We start from the raw sequence: 13,871 nt of genomic DNA, 5'->3' as shown, positions 1-13,871 counted from the left end.
GTTTTGACATATTTGTGTGTGGATGATTTCCTACCTTTATTGTATATTTACCTTTACTGGTGAGCTTTCCCATTTCATACTTTTCTTGTTTCTAGTTATGGCATTTTCTTTTCCACCTAGAGAAGTTTCATTAACATTTGTTGTAAAGCTGGTTTGGTGGTGCTGACTTCTTTTAACTTTTACTTGTATGTAAAGCTTTTGATTTCTCCATCAAATCTGAAAGAGAGCCTTGCTGGGTAGAGTATTCTTGGTTATAGGTTTTTTGCTTTCATCACTTTAAAAAATCATGTCACTCTCTTCTGGCCTGCAGAGTTTCTGCTGAAAAATCAGCTGATATCCTTATGGGGATGAACTTGTATGTTATTTGTTGCTTCTCCCTTGTTGCTTTTAATATGTTCTCTTTGTCTTTAATTGTTGTCAGTTTGATTATTATGTGTCTTGGTTTCTCCTTGGGTTAACCTGCCTGGCACTCTCTGCACTTCCTGGACTTGGATGACTGTTTCTTTTCCCATGTTAGGCAAGTTTTCAGCTGAGCGTGGTGTGGCTGTAACCGAGCGTGCAAGCAGAGGAATCCTTGGCCTGCCATAGAGATGAGGCGCCATTGCTGGGGGGCAGGCGAGGGGAGGGCCCGGACCTGCCATAGGAGACTCTTTCCCCATGTGCGCACTCTCAGGTGACAGGACACTGCTGTCACGAGCCCTGGGGGTGGGTGTGAGCTGCTGCCACCATTGCACGCCACTGCTGAAATATCAGGGAGCAGGTGCCAACTGCTACCTCTGCCACTGCAGGCTACAGAGCACGTGTGAGCTGCCACCACTGAGAGATCCAGAAGTGTATGCCAGCCACTGCCACCACTGTTGTGGGATCTAGGAGCACGCACAAGCCTCTGCTGTTGAGATCTGGGAGTGCGTACTGGCCACCGTTGCCCTGTTGAGGGCTCTGGGAGGGTGCACGAGCCACCACATCTGTGTATCCCCTATCAAGGGGATAACAGCCAGCACATGCTGAGGAAAGAGGTGGCAGGCATCCATACTCAAAAGAGCCCTTGCACCAAAAATAATAAACCTACACAAGCTGCACAGGGACACTCCCACGTATAAATAGCCTTCCAAGACCACAGTAGATAACTGTTTCTCCTAAACTCAGAGTAAGAGAAATATAAGTAAAATGAAGAAGCAGAGGAACCACTCCCACTAAGACCAAGAGAATTCCCCTGAAAGAACAATGAAAGAGACCTCTTCAGTCTAACAGACACCAAGTTTAAAGAGGAGATAATGAAAATACTGAAGGAATTAGAAAGGCTGTCGACAGAAATGCAGATTACTTTAAAAAGGAACTAGAGAATAGGAGGAGGAGCCAAGAAAACTTAGAAAATTCATTTGCAGAGGCAAAAGCTGAACTAAAGGCAATGAACAGCAGTAAGAATGAAGTAAGAATGAAGAATGAGTAAATGATCTGGAAGATAGAATAATGGAAATCACCCAGTCAGAACAGCAGACAGAAAGCCAAACGAAAAGAAATGAAAGCGGTATGAGAGACCTATGGGATAATTAAAAGCCCGCCAATCTACGCATAATAGGGATTCCAGAAGGAGAAGAAGGAGAAAAGGGGATTGAAAATGTATTTGAAGAAATTATGGCTGAAAACTTCTCAAACCTAAAGAAGGAAACAGATATCCAGGTACAGGAAGCACAGGGTTCCAAAGAAGATGAACCCAAACAGACATACACCAAGACATATTATAATTAAAATGGCAAATGTTAAAGATAAAGAAAGGATTCTAAAGGCAGCAAGAGAAAAACAAAGTTAATTACAAGGGAACCCCCATAGGGCTATCAGCTGATTTTTCTACAGAAATGTTACAGGCCAGAAGAGAATGGCAAAATATATTCAAAGTCTTGAAAGGGAAAAATCTGCAACCGAGAATACTCTACCCAGCAAGATTACCATTTAAAATAGAAAGAGATAAGGAATTTCTTAGAAAAGCAAAAACTAAAAGAATACAGCAATACTAAACCTATCCTAAAAGAAATATTGAAAGAAAGGATTTCTCTAAATAGAAAAGAGGCAAGAAGCTATAAGAAGGAGGAAATCACAGTAGGAAAGTAAATCATTTAAATGGGCCAGTATACAGATTAAAAAGAAAAAACAATCTATTTGTGAAAGTGACGATAAGCACAAGGAACAGCAAAAGGATGAATAGGAAGCTGTAAAAGAGGACATCAGAATCACACAATGTGGGGGGCGAGGGAAAGAAAATGTAGAGTCTTTTTTTTTTGTTTTAATTTTAAAGAATGCATTTGAGCCTATATGACTACCAGTCTAAGGCAAAGTAGATGTAGGAGGGGGTTAACATACTTGAAAAACAGGGTAACCAAAACAAATCAAAAACATACAATCGAGTCACAAACACCAAAAAGAAGAGAACATAAGTATAATACAAAAGAAAATAGTCAAATCACAAAAGGAAAAGCAAAAAAAGAGGGACAAGGAAGAAATATAAAAACAACAGGAAAACAAGGTTTAAAATAGTAATAAATACATATCAATAATTACCTTAAATGTCAATGGACTAAATGATCCAATCAAAAGACATAAGAGTGGCAGACCGGATAAAAAAACAAGAGCCTGTAATATGCTGCCTACAAGAGAGTCACTTTAGGGCAAAGGACACACATAGATTGAAAGTAAGGGGATGGAAAAAGATATTTCACGCAAACGTAAATGGCAAGAAAGTAGGGGTTGCAATACTCATATCAGACAAAATAGACTTTAAAACAAAGGCCATAAAGAAAGATAAGGACACTATAACATGACAAAAGTATCAATACAGGAAGAGGATTTTACACAACCAAGTGGTATTCATCCCACGTTCACAAGTATGGTTCAACATATGCAAATCAATCGATGTGATACACCACATCAACAAAAGAAAAGACAAAAACCACACCATCATCTCAACAGATGCAGAAAAAACGTTTGGCAAAATTCTACATCCATTCATGATAAAAACTCTTATTAAAGTAGATATAGAAGGAACATATCTCAACATAATAAAAGCTATTTATGACAAACCCAGAGCCAATATAACACTCAACGGTGAAAAGGTGAAAGCCTTCCCACTAAAATCAAGACATGATAAAGATGCCCACTCTCACCACTTTTATTCAACATACTACTGAAGTCCTAGCCACAGCATTCAGGCAAGAAAAAGAAATAAAAGGTATCCAAATTGGAAGGGAAGAGGTAAAACTGTCATTACATGCAGATGACATGATACTAGATATAGAAAACCCTCAAGATTCCACACAAAAACTACTAGAACTGATAAACAAATTCAGCAAGGTAGCAGGATACAAGATTAACATACAGAAATCAGTTGCATTTCTTTACACTAACAATGAAATATCAGAAAGGGAATGTAAAAAAAAAGAATACCTTTTATAATTGCGCCAAAAAAAAAAAGTACTTAGGAATAAACCTGGCTAAGAAGGCAAAAGACCTAAATGCTGAGAACTATGAAACATTAATACAGGAAATTAAAGGTGATTCAAAGAAAGGGAAAGGTATCCCATGCTCTTGGATTGGAAGAATTAATATTGTTAAATGGCCATACTACCCAAAACAATCTACAGATTTAATGAGATCCCTAACAAATTACCCATGACATTTTTCACAGAACTAGAATAAGCCTGAAACTTGTATGGAACCATAAAAGACCCAGAATTGCCAAAGCAATCCTGAGGAAAAAGAACGAAGATGGAGGCATAACCCTCCCAGACCTCAGATAATACTACAAAGCTACAGTAATCACAGCAGCATGGTATTGGCACAAAAACAGACATACACATACATGGGACAGAATAGCGAGCCCAGAAATAAACCCAAACACCTATGGACAATTAATCTTTGACAAAGGAGGCAAGAATATACAATAGGAAAAACGACAGTCTCTTCAGCAAGGGGTGCTGGGAAAGCTGGACAGCTGCATGTAAATCAGTGAAGTTAGAACACACCCCGACACTATGCACAAAAATAGACTCAAATGGCTTAAAGACTTAACATAAGACATGACACCATAAAAGTCCTAGAAGAGATAATACGCAAAACATTCTCTGACAGAAATTGTACCAATGTTTTCTTAGGTCAGTCTCCCAAGGCAATAGAAATAAAAACGAAAATAAACAAATGAGACCTAATCAAACTTACAAAGGAAACCATAAACAAAATGAAAAGACAACCTACGGAATGAAAGAAAATATTTGCAAACAATGTGACCGACAAGGGCTTAATTTCCAAAATATACAAACAGTTCATACAACTCAATAACAAAAAAACAAGCAACCCAATAGAAAAATGGCCAGAAGACCTAAATAGACATTTCTTCAAAGACACACAGATAACCAATAGGCACATGAAAAGATGCTCAACATCACTAATTATTAGACAAATGCAAATCAAAACTACAATGAGGTACCAACTCACACCAGTCAGAATGGCCATCACTAAAAACTCTACAAATAACAAATGCTGGAGAGAGTGTGGAGAAAAGGGAACCCTCCTACACTGTTGGTGGGAATGTAAGTTGGCGCAGCCACTATGGAAAACAGAATGGAGGTTCCTCAAAAAGCTAAAAATAGAATTACCATATGATCTAGCAATCCCACTCCTGGGCATATATCCAGACAAAACTATAATTCAAAAAGATACATGCACCCCTATGTTCATAGCAGCACTATTCACGATAGCAAAGACATGGAAACAATGTAAATGTCCATCAACAAATGAATGGATGAAGAAGATGTGGTACATATACACAATGGAATACTACTCAGCCATAAAAAAGAATGAAATAATGCCATTTGCAGCAACATGGATGGAACTATAGATTACCATACTAAGTGAAATAAGTCAGAAAGAGAAAGACAATATGATATCACTTATACATGGAATCTAAAACATGACACAAAGGAACATATCTACAAAACAGAAACAGACACACAGACATACAGAACAGACTTGTGGTTGCAAAGGGGGAGGAGGGGCGTGGGAGGGATGGACTGGGAGTTTGGGGCTAGCAGATACAAACTATAATATATAGAAGGGATAAACAACAAGGTCCTACTGTATAGCTCAGGCAACTATATTCAATATTCTGAGCTAAGTCAAAATGTAAAAGAATATAATAAAGAATGTATATATATGTATAATTGAATCACTTTGCTGTACAACAGAAATTAGCACAGCATTGTAAATCAACTATACTTCAATTAAAAAAATTCACATACAGAGTGAAGAGAAAAACTAATACCGTATGCTAACACATATATATGGAATCTAAAAAAAAATGGTTCTGATGAACCTAGGGGCAGGACAGGAATAAAGACACAGACGTAGAGAATGGACTTGAGGACACGGGGAAGGGGAAGGGTAAGCTGGGACAAAGTGAGAGAGTGGCATGGACTTATAAATACTACCAAATGTAAAATAGCTAGCTAGTGGGAAGCAGCCGCATAGCACCGGGAGATCAACTCGGTGCTTTGTGACCACCTAGGCGGGTGGGATAGGGAGGGTGGGAGGGAGACGCAAGAGGGAGGAGATATTGGGATATATGTATATGTATAGTTGATTCACTCTGCTATACAGCAGAAACTAACACACCATTGTAAAGCAGTTATACTCCAATAAAGATGTTAAAAAAATGGAAAAAAAATTAACAATTTTCTCTAAAATAAATAAATAAATAAATAAAAAGCAAATAATTAATGTTACTATATTTTTAATCTTAAAAGGAAATCTTTAATTTTCAGTCTTTGGTAGTGGTATGAAGTTATCTAAATATGCTCAGTATTATTATATAACTAGAGTTTCATCTTTCTCTTATCATTTTGAAAATTCAATATGTATTTCCTTGACACATAAAAATCTTTGAATGACTTGCTATTCATATATAAAACTTTGTGTAGGTCTAATTGTCTTTATGGAAGTTCCTAGTAGAAGCAGCTGAGCCCATTATCAACCTACCAAGTATTAAATGACTTTACCAGCTTCAATAGATGCTAAGACTGATATAATCTGACTATAAATCATTATCTAGCCAGTGGATAACTGAACACATAGCTTAGACATTCATTATTAGAACAATAGGAAGTCCAGAGGAAAGAAAGTTGATAAAAAAAACTTTCTGGTTCAGTGATTTGTAGGGAAGAGAAATCTCAATCAATTCTGCAAAAGAATTTCCAGTTTTTAACTAATCCAATCAGTTTTCCTAATCTTCCTGGTGACTAGAAACAGGTTAGGAGTGGGAAGTAGTAGAATGAAGATGAGGAGTTCTGTTTTTAACCACTGCCATTAAAAGCTTGGGAAAAAGATAAACCCCAAATCACCAAAGAACATTCTTTCCTTAAAATGTTTTCAAAATAAATATGTGACCAATCTTCAGAACAATGTACACCATGGATAAGTTAAAACTTTTAGGAATGGGGACAATTGGGATAACTCCTAAATACTGTATAATCAAGACCCAGGAGAAGTGACTTGTTTCCAGTTTCCTGGCAAGAGAAAATGTGGGACCATAGGGGCTGACATTTTGACATTTTATCTGAAACTGTGAAACAGAAACAACTGTGCAAAACACATGACTCAAACGAGAAAAAAACAAAAAAAACCCACAAATGTATAACTCTAAAAATATGTGATCAATGTTTAATATTCTGAGGATTAAGTAACAAAATCGAAAAAATTTTTTTACTTGACTAGGTTGATTTCCTCTGAATTCTTCTAAGAGTTATAAACAAACTATTACACTTATTGATTTAGAACCATCAGATTTTACTTCAGGAAAATCTAATACCTTTCAAAAAGTTATAATTTTAGTGTTAGCACAAAAAATTACTTCCTAACATGTGTAAAAAACTTTTCCGCAGCCAGATTCCTAGTTTTGAATTACAGTACTGCAAGGCACATACAGAACTCACCTCCTTCAAAACACACAGAAGATATACTCCCTGAAATAGAATTTTTAAAATCCTCAAACAATTAGAAACACTACAAAGTTAGCAAGTTTTAGGTAAAAATGTGGCTCCTACAGGATCATGCACCTTTCTTAAAATCAGTTCAGCACATATGTATAAATAATCCTTTTTTAAAACGTTTGTACTTGAAATGTAGATACAGTGATGCTGAAGAGAGCACTGAACAAACCTGAAAAGCACTAGAGCTCGATAAAGTCTATGTTATTGCCTTCATGAAAGACTATATCATCTCTAGTATTCTCAAAGACTTGCATTTAATAATGGGGTAACTACACAGGAAATAAAAGATTTTCTTTCTTTCCTTACTAACGATATTTCCTTCACCTCTAACACCAATTCTTTTATAAAGAATGCTAAATGAAATCTATTTTTTGTTCAGTAAAACTGAGGACAGGACCATTTAATTGCCTCTACTAAATTTAATGCAGCTTAATTAGGGACCAGGTACATATTTGCCTCTGAAAATTTTTGGTCAAGCATGTCTAACCATAAAAGCAAATGGAATTTTAAGAGGTAGATTTTTTTCCCAATGATGCATTTTGTTAATAAACGTATTGTCAAGAAAATAAAAACAAGCACTGAGTGTGTTTTCTTGTATAACGGTCTAATGAAAAGAAAATTAAAAGATAGATATGATATTTGTTACAGTCTGACATTTAAACAGTCATAGTATTGGATGTTTTGTGACCAGTGCATTTTGGACTCTCAGCATCAAAATACGAGTCTGCCAACTGTATTAAACCCTCCTCCACCCCCACCACCAGTTGGTCCACAGCTTCCTGGTGGATCATTGTCGTCAAATCCATTGGGCCGAAATGAACAGGATGCGGATGCAGCTTGTAGGGCCCGGGCTCGAGCATTCAGCTCTTGTTCCTAAAATTAAAAATAGTTTTTATGAAATTAAAATTCTAAATACAGTGGATGGGTATCACCTATGCAAATATTTTTAAATTGCCTTAATCCTTAATAAGCATCCTTCGAATCTCAGTAACTTTAAAAATATTGATTACACTAATCTCTACCAAATCTTACTAAAGTCGAGTACCTAATCACAGATGGAGCGAACAAGATAGAGAGCAAAATCCTAGTATAACTCTACAGAATGACAGATCCTAAAGGCCATTCTCTTTCAGTACCCCCCTTTACAGAAGATGAAACTGAAGCTCCACAGTCTTAAAATTTCTCTACAGAAATACCACAGTTCTTGCAACACTCACCACCATATACAAGAATGGATTTCTTTTCTAATACACAGAACATAGAATTCAAAGGTTACACTTTGTCAAGTGGAGCTATTTTGGAAGTGGGTGATTACAGTAAAAGGTATAAATAATGAAAGAAGGCTGAATTTTTTTTCCTACCCTTTCCTCAGACTATTTCTCAGTAAATAACAGAGCTCAAAAACACTGCTAAGGGGCTTCCCTGGTGGCGCAGTGGTTGAGGATCTGCCTGCCAATGCAGGGGACACGGGTTCGAGCCCTGGTCTGGGAAGATCCCACATGCCGCGGAGCAACTAGGCCCGTGAGCCACAATTACTGAGCCTGCGCGTCTGGAGCCTGTGCTCCGCAACAAGAGAGGCCGCGATGGTGAGAGGCCCGTGCACGGCGAAGAAGAGTGGCGCCTGCTTGCCGCAACTAGAGGAAGCCCTCGCGCAGAAACGAAGACCCAACGCAGCCAAAAATAAATAAATAAATAAATAAATTTATTAAAAAAACAAAAACAAAAACAAAAACACTGCTAAGGAAAATGGAGCCTGTCTCCTTACAGTATTACTTAAAACTTTCCCCTACCAGTTTACTAGAACTTTTATAAGGAACCATATTCATCTATGTGCCTGACACATATTAGGTGCTCAGTAAATATTAATGATTTCAGACTAGAACACTATTAGGTACTTGGCCATGAAAGGAACAAATGCGAATAAGCACTTATTTATTTATTTATAAAGAAACTGCAAATTCATTTGGCAAGGTGTAGAACTGGATTCTAAAACTGGCACAAACTCCTAGGAAGAAAATATTCTGATATATGTCCATGTTCCTGGGAAAGAGTCTGTAACTTTCAAGTGAGGTCATTGGTGTCAACAAGGTCTAAAAGCCACTGGCAACAGCACAACCCTTAAATGGTTAGGTATAATCTTCCTGAAGAACTTTCACGGTACAGTCAACATTAATAACAAAAACTGTACTACTTCCAATTTTTCAACTAAAAGCCCAATTACTTTGCTCCTCCTGGCAAGGTAATTTTTTTTTTTTTTTAATGCTATTCTTGTCTGCTTACATTCTTTTTTTTTTTTATGTATGTATGTATGTATGTATGTATGTATGTATGGCTTTGTTGGGTCTTCGTTTCTGTGCGAGGGCTTTCTCTAGTTGTGGCAAGCGGGGGCCACTCTTCATCGCGGTGTGGGGGCCACTCTTCATCGCGGTGCGCGGGCCTCTCACTATCGCGGCCTCTCGTTGCCGAGCACAGGCTCCAGACGCGCAGGCTCAGTAATTGTGGCTCACGGGCCGAGTTGCTCCGCAGCATGTGGGATCTTCCCAGACCAGGGCTCGAACCCGCGTCCCCTGCATTAGCAGGCAGATTCTCAACCACTGCGCCACCAGGGAAGCCCTGGCAAGGTAATTTTATTTTCCAATTTCTAGCTAAATTTTCTTGGTTGACTATTCTACCCCCTTCATGAGATGCCCAATTTTTATTATGGAGAAAAAAACCCCAGGCTTACCCTGACATCTATCCCTCATATTACAGACACCCTGTTTCTCAGTAAGCATACAGCGACTGCTGTGTGATTCCCAATACACAAAATTATCAAGAACCACATATTTTTAGGGCTGAATGTGACCTTAGATAAGAAATCCTTATAGCAGAATGGCCTAATTAACCAGTCTCTGACAGGCCTTAGAGAGGCTTTTAAAACTTAATTTGCAGGATATTTCTCAAAAACATTTTTTTCATTAACTCTATCATTTACAACATTTATAACTGCTGGCTCTTCTGCATCATGTTCAACCACGCAATATTTTTCAGGAGCTATAGTAATTCATTCTTCAATTTGTAAAATTAAAGTAAGAATTACATACATTTTAGAGATAGAAAATAAAAGCTGCAATGTATGTATCAGAAATAGACACAAAAATAAGAAACAAAAATCCTCTACTCTGGCTCTGTAATCTATTAAGCTATCTAAACAAGCAATGAAAATATGACTCTGTATCTAAGAAACAATATCTGGTTTAGGATACAGATCATGTTCCCCAATGAAATAAATAAAACTGAGTAAATATGCAAGGCAGAGTTCAAGAAGTTCTGCTCTCAAAAGATATGGCAAATTTTGTCTGGATTTTGTTAAGAAGTGATTTCTCACCAGAAACTATGTTGAAGGACCTACAAAATACAAAACTTAGTAACTCCACTGCTTCTGAGACAACTGAAACCTATATTATATTTTAAGATAGAGAGCTTCCCAAGAAAGCAATATTCCTTTTTTACTTTCTTAGCTATTTATAAAAATACATGGCTCAAATCTAAAAAAAAGAAAAAAGAAAAAAAAAAAGAAGTTTCTGAAGAACCTAGGGGCAGGACAGGAATAAAGACACAGACGTAGAGAATGGACTTGAGGACACGGGGAGGGGGAAGGGTAAGATGGGATGAAGTGAGAGAGTGGCATGGACATATATACACTACCAAATGTAAAATAGATAGCTAGTGGGAAGCAGCCGCATAGCACAGGGAGATCAGCTCGGTGCTTTGTGACCACCTAGAGGGGTGGGATAGGGAGGGTGGGAGGGAGAAGCAAGAGGGAGGAGATATGGGGATATATGTATATGTACAGCTGATTCACTTTGTTATAAAGCAGAAACTAACACACCATTGTAAAGCAACTATACTCCAATAAAGATGTTAAATACATACATACATACATACATACATACATACATGGCTGAGGGAGAAAAATGTATGATATTCTGTTTTCAGAAGATAAGCTTAAACTATGGATAAAAGTAGGGGAAACTGCTTTTCATTTTCTTTCTTTTAATACAGATGACAATATTAGGTAAATGTCAGAAACTATGAATCTCAGAGCATATGTAATTTATATCCCAAATTTATATCAAGTATTAAAATTAATTCTTATTTCAGCAGTGGACTGTAGGTCTAGTGACAAAAAGGAGTTCCTGTTGCTTTGGGACAAAAACCTTTCAGTATACTTAGATCTCTCATTTAAATAAATCTGTAAACATTAAATTAATCCATCTTTTTTTTCCTTTACACAGATATAATGTATACTCTTCTGTATGTATGATGAAGAAAAAAATTAAGACAAACTCCCACCTTCTCCAAAGAAACAAAGGAAGGAAACCGAACACGAAAGGCGAGAACTGTCTGCGGCTGGTGTGGGACACATGGGGATGGGTGGTGCGACTCACACAGCTTTTCTCTCACTGGATCCTAACTGAAAGCATGATTTTGGTAGTCCAGACACTAAAATAATGGAGATACTCCTAATGGAAGTTGGGGGGAGAAATATATATGAAGAGACAAACCCTTTCCAAAATTTACTTTAAGATCTGCAATTCGCACTGCTCTCCTATGTGTCAGGCTATATGATACAGAGTAGAAAATAGTTTGTCAGATAGGATTTTTTTGCCTAGGCTTTTCACAACCACTAATCCTGCCAATACTATAGAAACAGCAAGAGTCTTTCTAACACTTGTAAATCTAGCTGTGACTTTACTCAACTCCACACCCTTATTTTTACTAAGATCTGATTAAGTTTTTTACAACTGTTTTATAAATAGGTATAATGCTATTTCTTAAAGCCAAAGTTGTATCCTAGACATAGCAATCTATTACACAGCATTATTACTATGAAATGGGCACAAACTTTTAACTATACCCCAGGAATGAATGTAAAAACAAAACTGAGAATAAGAGCAAAAACATACACATACAGGTTCCACGTGTTCAAAACTAAAAAATGATAGCTGAAAACGGCTGTGTACAAAAATCTCAACATCACACATTCTCACTGCCTGGCAGTTATGAGAACATGTTCATCAGGAAAACAGAAGAAACACTATAGTCTCCTAATACAAACTTAAGATGCCAGATGATTCAGTTACACAGCATGAGAAACATCACAATTCAAACCTTATCAATTATATTACTGTAATTAAAGGGAAATAATAAAGTCTAAATATATTTAAGTTTCTAATTAAGAGTTGAGTATGTTTTTGTAATTTGCTTTAAAAAAGCACTTTGATAATGAAGCTTTAATAGCCTGAGAGTCTTAATACAGGTAAATAAATAAATACCTTAATGTAAAATTTAGTGATATCTTTTTTGCATTAAACAACTGGCCTATCTGAGACTTAAAATGGAATTCAGAACAACTGTACAACACTGAGAAACTGAACTAACAAAGTACATAATGGTTTTCCTTTATAATGACATAAGGGTATTAAAATAATAATGAAAAGAATGGCTCATCACATACAAACACTGTAAAATCAGGATGTAATGGGGTAAATGGCAAGATAGAGAAAATCATGTAGAGCCAGGTTGCAATACAAGTAGTTGTTATGGTTAAAAGAGCTTTTGGCATTCCAATTACATAAATTAGAGTAGTTTCTGCATATTTCCAAAAGTCAAGATTGCACTGGGCCTTATTTTCATATTTTATACTGTAGAAAATTTCTATTTTAACCTAACCTTCTTACCCTCACTCCACCTCTCCAATCTTCAAGAATCATGATGAGTCCTATCTAAGTGCTTATTTGATATGTAGCGAGGAGGACATGGTTGAGTATATTCTATTACCTTGAACATAAGCCTTCCGACTGGATGTTAGAGTCTTCGGCAGTGAATAATGAATATTCTGAGTTTCTAATTTTTTTTCTGTAAAATGTATTGTTTTTGGGTGACTCTGGAACATTGCCATACTCCTTTAAAAATGTATCATGTATCGTTATTTGAGTATTGTTTAATACAGTAAATTTGAAAACTTTTGAGTAAACTTCCCTGTAAAAATCAGTACTATTTTTTCTCTTATTCTGTATCCTTTAGGAGTCTGAAACACAAAATTTTTAGAAACTTATTTAAACTCATACAATCATTCGGACTACCCAATTAATACACCTACAGTTTTAACTACAATTTACTGCTGGTCCTTTATGTTGATAGCAAGTTGGCAGGTTTCAAAGAAAAATGCTTTCAGCAAGGTCTTTATTAACTTTAAAGTAAGAAAAAGCGCTAACTCTGTGCGAAAAGTACAAGTAAATTCAGCTCATATGAAACCTTTATTCCATAGTTTTTATTTACTAATTGTTCTATTATTGCCATGATTCTACTGACCAGGTCCTTAAAGAATACAAATATCCTTTCTTTACATATTCTACCTTTTAGTGTCCTTTATTTTATCCACCTGACTGTCAATAAATAGTCCTTAAAATATTTATACAAAGGTCTAGAAGGAATAAATACAAATTTAGCAGTTGTTTCCCCTGGCAGGTGGGACTGAAGGGAAGAGGAAAATACTTCCATTTTATTAAACTTCCTATATTTCTGTATGGCATGATTTTACAATGATCACATCTTTTGTAATTAAAAACAAACAAGGGCTTCTATACTGCATCTACTGGTGACTTTTCATAACTAATTTGTAACATTAGAAAGAAAACTTAGTTATATAGGTTGAACCCATTTCATATAAACCCAGATTCAAATTTCGAAATCACCGCTTTGTAAATTCCTTGAAAATGCAGACGTTGGATTTCAAAATTAAGGCACTCATTTAACCACCTGTCAGTTGTTTAAATATTTTCCACAAATGAT

The 13,871-nt window shown here is 36.4% G+C and overlaps 1 protein-coding gene across 2 annotated transcripts in view; it reads right to left on the bottom strand.

The window, feature by feature from the left end:
• Nucleotides 1-6,679: 6,679 nt before the first annotated feature.
• USP38 (ubiquitin specific peptidase 38) overlaps nucleotides 6,680-13,871 on the bottom strand; it is a 33,434-nt gene continuing 26,242 nt past the window's right edge. For both annotated transcript variants that reach the window (XM_028168299.2, XM_057547514.1), the window contains exon 10: nucleotides 6,680-7,907. In XM_028168299.2, the coding sequence (XP_028024100.2) occupies nucleotides 7,746-7,907 (162 nt within the window). In that variant the 3' untranslated portion in view covers nucleotides 6,680-7,745. The remainder of the gene's footprint in view (nucleotides 7,908-13,871) is intronic.

This window comes from Balaenoptera acutorostrata, chromosome 5 (genome assembly GCF_949987535.1).
Source record: "Balaenoptera acutorostrata chromosome 5, mBalAcu1.1, whole genome shotgun sequence".
Lineage (NCBI taxonomy): Eukaryota > Metazoa > Chordata > Mammalia > Artiodactyla > Balaenopteridae > Balaenoptera > Balaenoptera acutorostrata.
The sequence above is the reverse complement of the archived record's forward strand: the minus strand, read 5'-3'. Positions and strand labels throughout refer to the sequence as shown.